General features: G+C 45.8%; 1 protein-coding gene across 1 annotated transcript in view; it reads right to left on the bottom strand.

Moving 5' to 3' along the window:
- The window catches only part of adam19a (ADAM metallopeptidase domain 19a), a 167843-nt gene that overhangs the window by 18853 nt on the left and 138016 nt on the right, over positions 1-10974 (bottom strand). The window contains exon 16 of the mRNA XM_031874263.1: positions 10242-10446. Within this exon, the coding sequence (XP_031730123.1) occupies positions 10242-10446 (205 nt within the window). The remainder of the gene's footprint in view (positions 1-10241; positions 10447-10974) is intronic.

Genomic DNA, 10974 nt, shown 5'->3' with positions numbered 1-10974 from the left:
CACACACACACACACACACACACACACACACTCACACAATCTCACACTGTCTCACACACACACACACACACAATCTAACACTGTCTCACTCACCCACACACACACACTCACACACGCACACTCTCACACTGTCTCACTCACACACACACTCTCTCACACACACACGCACACACACGCACACACACACAGACTTTGATCTGCCTTCTCCCAGTGCCCTTGGGCTTTGGAACAACCTGGCTGCCTGAGGAGATCGGCCAAGCAGCATCGCTATCCTCTTTTAAATCACTTCCAGCTTGTACTGATGTTTATTGAGCTTTTTTCATCAAACACATTTAGTCTCTACTGCTGCTCTGATACTCATTTTAATGAGCATTTACATCATGACGGAGTGGCATTTTCTTTTTAAGAAGTTTGTACCTTAACTTTGTTGGAACAGATGTTAGGACAGACACAAAGGACACATGTAGAAGCAGACTGTGTGAAGGGTGAGTCAGTGACACTGATCTGGGGCCAGAGACTAACACGAAGGAAATTGCTCATTGTTTTTGCATCTCAGCTGTGTGAAGAGCAGTCAAAAACACAGATTATAGAGCCTGCTGAAAAAACACTGTCGTCTAATTCCACCGAACAGCCAACAATAAAACCAAACCATCAAAAAAACTCTTATGTAATAATAATAATAATAAAAACAATAAAGGTTAATCGGTATGGCACCTTCCATACATGACATGCAGCTAAAAGTACTTTACATAAAAAATAAAAATAAATAGGCTACAGGTGAGTTTAAAGTGCTTAGCATTGCAGAGAAGTCAACAATTTAAAAGTTCAACTAATGAAAAGACATTTAAAGACATATAAGGTCATTCAGAAACGCACGTGGGACTCCATGTGAAACACGCACGCTGTAAGAAATGGTGCTAGTCTTGGGAGGTTAAACACATATTTTTAAGTACAGTTTAAAATGTCATCAGATCCCGCCTCTGCATCTCGTCATTTCTTTTTCTTTTGGTGGAGTTTTGAGAATCCAGAAAAGCAGCGGTGGGAGATCTAAGGGCTCGTGATGTAGGCCGGTCCTAAGCCGGTGAGAGCTCTGTATACAAGTTACAACCTCTTTGTTTTGTAGGAAGACCAGTAAAACATTGCAGTGGTCTAATCTACTTGAAACATCAATTCATTTTTCGGCTTCTTGCTGGATCAAGAATGTCTTGTTGAATAAAGGTTTGTGGAAAGTGGGGAGAGCTGGATGAATGTGTGAACTTCAGAAAACACAGGCAAAGAAACAAAACAAGCAATACAGACACATTTACAGAAATAATTCATGCTTTTTCTAAATTCCATTTATTACTTGGGAAAACCATTTGAAAGCCAAACAGATCAGGTGTGTGTTGATGACACAGCTTTAGACCAACAGCATGATTGGCTGCTGAGGGATTGATTCTCAGTATATCCACCGTCTGGAGTTTATTGGCAGCACTTTATTTTTTATAATATAATTGTAATTGTTTTTATCTTGTATTGATTTTATTCTCGTATAAATCTGTTCATCTCAATCTCAGAAAGAAGCAAAATAAGGTGAACTCTAGTTTTTACATTCCCGGCCTGAACCTTAAGGTGCTGTAGTTGTAGAAACAATCACATTATTGGCTGTGAACATTCTCAAGCATTGTGACTTCATGTATTCTGGGTTAGGGTTAAACAACAGCAGTAACTTGTTTTTATCTTCTCCTGCAAACTGCAGGTCATAATTCAGCTTTTTCTGTGTGTAGAACTCCATCACTGAGTTGTGTTACTGGTATTAGAACTTGCATTAGTACTGTATCTCTGCTCTGCCTGCTGTTGTTGCTTCACTATTGTTTGCACAGGAATCAATTTAAGCATAAGTGAATGTGTGACTGTGTGATTAGAGGCAGCAGCTTTGTGCTATGTATGCATTTACTGCTGAGAAGAGGCCCGTTTAATATGATGACTCAGAATTCATCACGCTGGATGACAGACAATATTCTATGCTGCCTATTTATAATATATTACTCATGCAGCACTATCCAGTCCTTTCAGCGCGTCCGCACAATAACTGGACTGGAATCCAAGTGGCTGAATGTGCTGCAGAGGGAAAGCAATATAGACAGACAGAGAAATATAATGTACTGGTGGAATGGAGGTGACTGCAGATCCTCTGTGTGTGTGTTTGTTTTCATACATATGTATTTCACATGCATAATTCCGCCCTTATTTTGTTTGATTTTTGTGTGTGTCTGTAGGTGGGTTTGCTCAGAAATGTATATTCTACTCAGCATCTGAATTGCAACCAGATCAGTGTTAGAAAAAAAGTGCCTTAAACAAGCAGCAGAAACAGAACAGACCTACAGGGTCCCTGGGACATTTAGTCTTGTATGAAGAGCAGTGGTGGGCCGCCAGGGCCTTCAAGGCCTTCTCTGCTGGCCTAAACAGAATCACAAAGTTATATCTACACGACATGTATTCTAATAATTTTTCCCATTATCTTATTTTCTCATTGCACAGCTCCTGTCTTCCTCAGTTGCTCTGCTTCCAGTGCAGCTTGTTTTAAGTAGAGCTTTTATCCAATCAGATCTCACCTCTGTGTCTCTAGGTAAGAACAGAGGCCCGAAGCCTGCAGACTCACAAGTGCATCCATGTGCAGTTTAAGTGAATGGGGACGATATTGTTGATTGTCATAGTGTTCAACCAATCAGATCTTTAGTTTGATATGTTGGGCGTATTCTTTGACGTGTCAGAGCTACCGAGGTAGTCTACAAGTACATCAGCATTAACGTGCGGCTGGCTCAGCAATAAACCTCTGGCTGGAACTGAACTGAACAAATGTTCTGTATTAAACTCTTTATTAACAAAGAAAGGAGGACGGACTTTGTCTTTAAATAGTGAACAGCAGCTTTAGTACGTGAACTGCTTTGTTTTTATATCTGCAGTAGCGTTGCTATTGTGTTCATGTGTCTATGGTGTCGTTTTCATGATATGGTTAATATTGTTCCCTCTGATGTGAATAATATTTGAATGGCCCATGCTCTTCAGTGTGCGGTGGAATGCGTGTTTTAGCGCCGCAGTGTTGCTGGATTGATTTGTCATGTTTTGTTGTGACATAAATAATACAACTCCTTTCACCACCAACAGTGTCTGGACTCCAGAGGGGAGTAGGCCTATTGGACCTCAGTATCCCTACCCTCTGTGATAGTACTTCAGGATGGAGTCCAATCGCCAAAGACTTTTGAAATATGAAAACACTTTTCATATTTGATTTACAAAGCAAGAATGATGGTCTGGAGAAATGGGGATTGTGTGGCGTTTGCTTTAGCCCTGTTTGAATCGGTAGAGATTCAAACAAGGCCTGCGGGGAGAGTTTGTAGCTTTAATTTTTAATGTAACGGGATGTTACTATATTGGTAACATCCCGTTAGCTTCCTCATGTCTCTGTGTTTGTCTGTGTGTGTGTGTGTGTGTTTTTCCCCTGATTACACTCATCCCACTCACCTGCCCAGTCCACCAAGCTGCCTTCAATCTCCTCATCACCCCACACATATATTACTCCCCTGCTTTCCCTGTTCTGGTTGTCAGATCGTCCTTGTTTGTTCCCTGTCTGTTCCTTGACTGTGCCTCCCTAGTGTTTGTTTGGTGTTCCAGAGTTTACTCCTGGTTTGGTACCTTTGCCTTTTTGTTTTCTGTTTTGGATTCATGCCCGCTCCATTGGAGTCACTTTCAGTTTTTGACTTTTTAAGTAAAGAAACCTTATTTTTCAACTTCACCTCGTCTCCAGTGTCTGTCTGCGCTTGAGTCTCAGATCTGCCCCCTCGGACGTGACAATATTGATCCCTTTAAGGGGGAAATTTGTCTCTGTATTTGACCCATCCCTGTATATAGGGAGCAGTGCCAATGACAGGCGCCCGGGGTCAGGTACACTTCGACACGTGACACGTCCCAGTCAAGGATCGAACCGTTGACCTTGCGGACAACCCTCTTAACCCAGTGAGCAACGGTCGCCCCTTATGTGCTGCTGTTTTCCTGCTAAGCTAGTTTAGCGCGCCTCCCAGTACACACGCGCCTCACCAGAGTACAATGTTGTGGTTCAGGGGAGGGCGTGTCAGACAGCACGTTGCCAGGTTGAGCGTAGTCCACCGAAAACATATTTCCCACAATTTAAGCTTCTGCATTTTCCAAATGCACTAATAATAATAATACTAATAATAATACATTTTATTTATATAGCGCTTTAAAAGGCACTCAAAGACACTTTACATGGTAAAAACAGAAACAATAAAAGCATTTATAATAAAAACAAAAACTACAACATAACGGTAAGAAAAATAAACACGAAGAGAAAGAAAACATACATGACTGACTTTAGAGGTTAAAAGCAGATTTAAATAGGTGAGTTTTAAGTGCAGTTTTGAAAGTGGCAAGTGACGGAGAATGTCTGAGGTGTTGGGGCAGGGAGTTCCAGAGGGAGGGGGCAGCAACGGAGAAGGCCCTGTCCCCCCAGGTCCGATGCTTGGACAGAGTAGGGGGGGTAAGGAGGTTGGCGTCGGCAGATCTGAGGTTGCGGTTGGGAGTGTGATGGTACAGGAGGTCCGAAAGGTATGAAGGGGCAAGGTTGTGGAGGGCTTTGTAAGTGATGAGGAGGATCTTGAACTGGATTCTTTGCTGTATGGGGAGCCAGTGGAGGTTTTGAAGGACTGGGGTGATGTGGTCTCTGGTGCGGGAGTGGGAGAGCAGACGGGCAGCTGAGTTCTGGATGTATTGTAGTTTATTGATGATTTTGGTGGGTGAGCCGTACAGGATGCTGTTGCAGTAGTCCAGTCAAGAGGTGATGAAGGCGTGGATGAGTGTTTCAGCGGCTGCGGAGGAGAGGGAGGGACGGAGACGGGCGATGTTTTTGAGATGAAAGAAGGCGTTTTTTGTGATGTGATTGACGTGGCGTTCATATGAGAGTTTGATCGAAAATGATCCCGAGGTTACGGACATGTGTGGAGGCAGGGACAGTGATGCCATCGATGCAGGGAGGGAGAAGTTGTAGAGGGATTTGTTTAATGATTTGGGGCCGATGATGAGGACTTCAGATTTGTCGGTGTTGAGTTTGAGGACGTTTGCTTGCATCCAGGTTTTTATATCTGTGAGGCAGTTGATGATGGTGGAGTGGATGGTGGGGGTGATGGATTTGGTGGAGATGTAGAGCTGGGTGTCGTCAGCGTAGCAGTGGTACTGGAGACCATGGTGGCGTATGATGTCACCAAGGGGGAGCAGGTAGAGGATGAAGAGGAGAGGACCGAGTACTGAACCTTGGGGGACACCTTGAGAGACTGGGGCTGTGTCAGACTTGAATTTGTTGATGCTGATGAACTGTTCACGGTCAGAGAGGTATGATTTAAACCAGGAGAGGGCTGTGCCAGTGATGTGGAGGGAGGACTCGAGATGGGAAAGGAGGATGGAGTGGTTGATGGTGTCGAAGGCTGCGCTGACGTCGAGCAGTATCAGGATGTTGAGGGAGTGTTCATCAGAGGAGAGGAGGAGGTCGTTGGTGACTTTGATGAGGGCAGTTTCTGTGCTGTGATGAGATCTGAATCTGGATTGAAATGGTTCATACAGTTGGTTTGAGTCCAGGTGGGTTTTCAGTTGATGGGCAACAGTGCGTTCCAGTATTTTAGACAGAAAAGGGAAATTGGAGATGGGTCTGTAATTGTTGTGAATGTCGGGGTCAAGGCCAGGTTTTTTGAAGATGGGTGTGACTGAGGCGAGTTTGAGGGCGGGAGGGATGGAGCCAGTAGACAGGGAGGAGTTGATGACAGAGAGGAGGTGCGGGCGGAGGGCCGGGAGACAGGCCATAACTAAAGTGGAAGGGATAGGGTCAAGGTCACAGGTCGGAGTCTTCATGCCAGAGAGTGATTTATTGAGATCCGAGGGGGAGATGAGAGAGAATCGGGAGAGTGACCGGTCAGTTAGTGGAGGATTTGCAGATACAGGGTTGGACGAAGCGGGGCTGGAAGTGGCCAGTTGGTTGTAGATGGTGTCAATTTGAGCTTTGTAGAACGTCAGGAAGGAGTTGCATTTTTCTGCTGTGGAGTGGGAGAGGTTGTCCATAGGTTTGAGGAGTTTGTTTATTGTGGAGAAGAGGACCTTTGGGTTGGCGGAACCAGAGTGGATGATGCCAGAGTAGTAGGTGGAGGGAGCAGAGTTTAGAGCCAGTTTGTATTGCTGTATGTGTTCCTTGTAAGCCAGGGTGTGAACTGTGAGGCCGGTTTTTTTGGAGAGTCGCTCTAGTCTGCGTTTCCGGGATTTCATGAGGTGGAGTTCAGGGGTGAACCAGGGAGCAGTGTGGGTGAATGAGACAGTTCTGGCTTTGAGAGGGGCAAGCTGATCAAGGCAGGAGGATAGTGTATTATTGTAGAGGTTGACCAGGTCTGAGGGGGAGGGGCTAAGGGAGGGGGTGATTGTGGAGAATTTTTCAGTGAGACAGGCTGACAGGGATGAGGGGCAGACAGACTTGATATTACAGAGAGTGATGGTGCGCGTGAGTTTGGGTTCTGGGATGGGGGTGTCGATCTCCATGATGATGGCTAGATGGTCGGAGATGGTGAGGTCATAGCCGGAGAGGTGGTTGATGGTGATTTCAGTGGAGCAGACCAGGTCCAGGATGTGACCGTGGTTGTGGGTGGGGAAGTCGATATGTTGAGTGAAGTGAGACGGAGCAGAGCTGGGTGAGGAATTCTGATAGGTCGGAGAGGAAGGCAGGGTTGGGTTTGGGGGGGCTGTAGATAATTGCAATGACCAGGGGTTTAGGACCAGAAAGTTTGAAGGAGAGCTGTTCAAATTAGGGTGGACTTTCGATGTTAGTCAGGCTGGTTTTGATGTGTTGGCGGTGAAGAGCGGCAATTCCTCCACCGCGGCCATCAGGGCGTGGTTTATCCAGGTAATGATATCCAGTTGGGGTGGTTTGATTGAGTGCGCAGTAATCCAGGTGTTTTTGCCAAGTTTCAGTGAGACAGAGGATATCAAGGTTGTTGTCAGTGATGAATTCATTGATGATTGGGCTTTTGTTGCTTAGTGACCGGGTGTTGAACAGAGCAAACTTCATGGAGTGTTTTGTGGTTGGTTGTGAGGTTTTGGGGAGGGTTCTGAGGTTGGCTGCATTCACGTGCTGTTTGGTATGATGATGTAATGAGGGAGTGGTTGTACGACAGTGCTGAGTCCACAGAGACGGGATGGAATTGACAGAGGTGGGGTTGTAGATGATGAACTTGTGCTGGGAGCCGATATGAACATCACTGGGAGGGATGTAGCTGAGGTTGTTTTTGTTTATGGCTTTGTGAATGCGGTGTGAACGGGGCAGCCTCTCTGTCACAATAGTCTGAATGGGGAGAGCTGCAGCTGAAGGGGTTGATGACAGGGAAGGCCAGGAGGGGGAGCAGTCACGGGAAACTGTGCTCTGAGGTGGCAGCGTAGAAGAAGAAGGGGCGTGTATGTGGAAAGTAAATAGTCAGTCATGTGGACAAGAGTGTACAGCATGCTGTAAATTAGCCGCTAGCAGGCGGCTACCCAGCTTGTTAAAATGAATACCATCGTTCGTAAAAGAGGAAGAGCGTTCCCAAAACAGATTAAAATTGTCAATGAAGCTCATGTTGTTGGTCCTGCAGGCAGCCTGGAGCCAAGTGTGGAGGCTGAGGACTCTGCTGAACCACTGTGATCCACGGCCGAGTGTTGGAGTTGGACCACTGATAAGAGCAGACAGTCCACAGCTGTTTAAAAAGTGTAAAAGATTTTTAAAATCAATCTTGGTCAACTCAGACTGGTGGAGGGCTGTATCGTTGATTCCCACATGAATGATAATTCGCCGAATGGTAGACGGGAGGGCGTGCAGCAGGCCAGGCAGTTTCAGTAGGATGTCGTGAGCCGTTGCTCCGGGGAAACAGTGTGTGGTCGCGTTGAAGAAACGGGTATTCCTGATTATTGAGTCCCCGACTATCAGTGTCGTCGGGGCGAAGAGGGGACGAGGCGACAACACTGCGCGTGTAATACGCGTGGCTGGAGGAGAGGATTTAACCAGTGGTGGCGGAGTGGACGAGCAAGGACTGAGAGAGCGGGGGACAGAAGCTCACCGAACCTGGTGTAAAGCACGGTATGGAGCGGCGATTCCTGGGGCGAGAGGAGGGCTCAGGAATGACTGGCGTAGGGATGTCGGGGGAGCCGGGGCTGTGGGTCCCTCGAGGCGGCAGCTGGGATGGTATAGGAAGCTGGGAGTCCCTAGCCAGAGGAGGGAAGTCGTGGAGGGCAAGGGTGTCATATTTATTCTTCAGCTGGACATTGAAGTTATGGGGTGTAGGAGAGGGATGTCTCCCTATCCGGCTGCTGCGAGCACAGACCAGGGTATACACTAGTATTATTTAAATGTATTGTTCAGTTCGTAAGCCTCGTACCGAACGGTTTAATACGAATACGTGTATTGTTACACCCCTAGAAATGAATACTAACCGTAGCTGTGGCATCATAATGAGGTTATTAGGAGGTGGTTCAACTGTAGAAGGACAGCACAGAAGGCCCAGGTATAAAATGCACGGCCCACCACTGATGAAGAGGGATGTTATAAAACCGGTATAATTTATGCAGAAGGAGAATATTAGTGACTAGGGAAAGGGAACACAGATATGTGACTACTATCTCTACTTGGAGTAAATTAAGTTTTTTCTGCACAGGTTCATCTACTTGGAGAAAGTGAGAAGGTCAAGTCGAAGAGCCGGCACATAGAAGGGTGTCAGGGCCATATAACTGGCTAGCAGGTTTGAGTTAAGCTTCAAAAGTTGTTCCGATAAAGCCAACATCTGAATCCACAATGCTACAGTTACTATAGGCTGATCACATTCACATCCTGTTGGATTCACACAGGTTCAGCTTTCAACATTTTTTAAGTGGCATTAACAAATGAATGCTGATTGCGCATAAAATGGCTATACAACACCATCTGCATTGAGATTGGTTCTCTATAAGCCTCGCTGTCACTATGCAGTTCTGTCTGCCTCCTGGTACGATCTCCCGTGAAAATGTAGCCTACGTTTACAGCACAAAGGGACAACCATCGTGCAACCAAAACAGGAAGAGGACGGCGCTTTTGTCTTCCCCTGTAGCCATCGGTAGCTCCCCAGTTACCAGCACATCCCTTGCACTTACTATCCCCAGTAGCGGAAATGGCCGACGGTGGAACAACTATGGAAGTGCAGTATATGTTGTTGGTAGAAGCTAGGCTCTAAGTAATATCGATGCAGTAGTCTTTGTGACAGCGGCACCAATTGTAATACCAAGAACAAGGCTCGGTCACACTCGGTCGCTTCAGGCAGGTCGCATTGAAGTGTCAAGTGCGGACACTCTCATGTGGACATGCTGAGTTCCGATCTGGCACATCCGATCACAAAAGCAGCATTGAAAAGTGCAAAGTGTAACCACGGCCTCAGTTTTTCCTTCTGTTTTAGACGGAATGGAACGGTGAGGAGGAATTGTGGAGAGAGAGAGGGGAACCTGAATGGGTGAAACAAAGACTGTGAATATGATTGGTTGATGCTTCACAGAGACGTTGGCAGTGAAAGCCAGTTCAACTTTAGCCTGTTGCTTTGTCACTCGTAGTGTGAACAAGAAATGTTTGGTTCACTGCTCTTTAACAATAAAAGAAAACGGGAAGACACACAAAAATGAATTATCGATCTGTTAGCCTTAGCTACAGTACACATTATGCATCTTCCTATGTCAGACCCTTTCCTAAACACACTGTATCCCATCACGCTAACTCTCCTCCCCTTTGAGCTACGGTAGCCTGTGCACACAGGACCACAGTAGAAAGGAGTAAGCCAACAAACTTGAGAGGAGATCCAAAAGATTGGTCTGGAGAAGAGGTGGTGTGGATAGCGGAGCAGAAACACCGCTCTGGTATTTGTTTTTGTTGGCTTGAGATCACAGCTGTGACTCCTTTGTGACTAAGATGTGTTGTGCTGCCAGTTGCTTTCTCCCTTCACACTCTTCAGTCGCACGCCAGTTCAACACACCAGGCAGGTGATCATGTACTCAAGTAATTTTTGGTACAGATAAAAAAACCTGTTAATCTTATGCTCATTCCATGCTGTGGAGAGGGAGAACTCTACTCATTCACTCAGAACAACAGGTATATGTCACACCACTGTTCATATGTAAGCAAACATATATATGGACTAAATCGCTTCATTGACTGAACCAACCTTGCCCTCTCCACACTTGGTGCCGGTCATGACGAGGCCGGGGTCGGGCAGGTCCCCCTGGCCGTCCTGGGTGCTGTAGACGTAGGTGCCGCGGCACTTCACCTCAATGCCGCCCGTCTTGATGGTGGTGTCGATGGACACAGCATTGGTGCCTTTGGGCTTCTTGGCAGCACTGTGGCACTGGATCTTACCACACTTTGCATCACTGGGGGGAGATACAAACACATACAAAGAAACATTTACTTTTTATGGTCAGTCATTGGAGCTCCACGTTCATTCCCATGTGAGTGAAGATAGACTGATAACAATGAGTATCAGTGAATCTGTGTTGTGAAGGACCAGATGAAACTTGATCAATTTACATGGACGCCTGGTTCATTATTGAATCTATCGACCTAGTGTCTGTTGTACTACAGCATAGGATCGTTTTGATTAGAATGTAAATTCTAAAACAAATATTTTTCCAATTGTCTTTCCCCTTTATGGTTTAAAAATACAATGCATTTGAAAAAGACATCTTGAACATTTTAGAGCTGATTATCTATATTGTATTGACAATGTAAACCCATAGATTCATCCTTAAACAGGAAGTGTGAGTCTTTTAGATACTGTAGGCGCCTCAACAAAACTTTTAAAGGGAAAAAGAGAGCTGCATCTTTCTTATTAAAATGGTGATTCAAGTAACGGGTAACACACACACACACACACACACACACACACACACACACACACA

Source organism: Anarrhichthys ocellatus, unplaced genomic scaffold, assembly GCF_004355925.1.
Source record: "Anarrhichthys ocellatus isolate YVR2014 unplaced genomic scaffold, GSC_Weel_1.0 scaffold79, whole genome shotgun sequence".
Taxonomy (NCBI): Eukaryota; Metazoa; Chordata; class Actinopteri; order Perciformes; family Anarhichadidae; genus Anarrhichthys; species Anarrhichthys ocellatus.
Note: the sequence above shows the minus strand (reverse complement) of the source record. Positions and strands in the feature narration are given on the sequence as shown.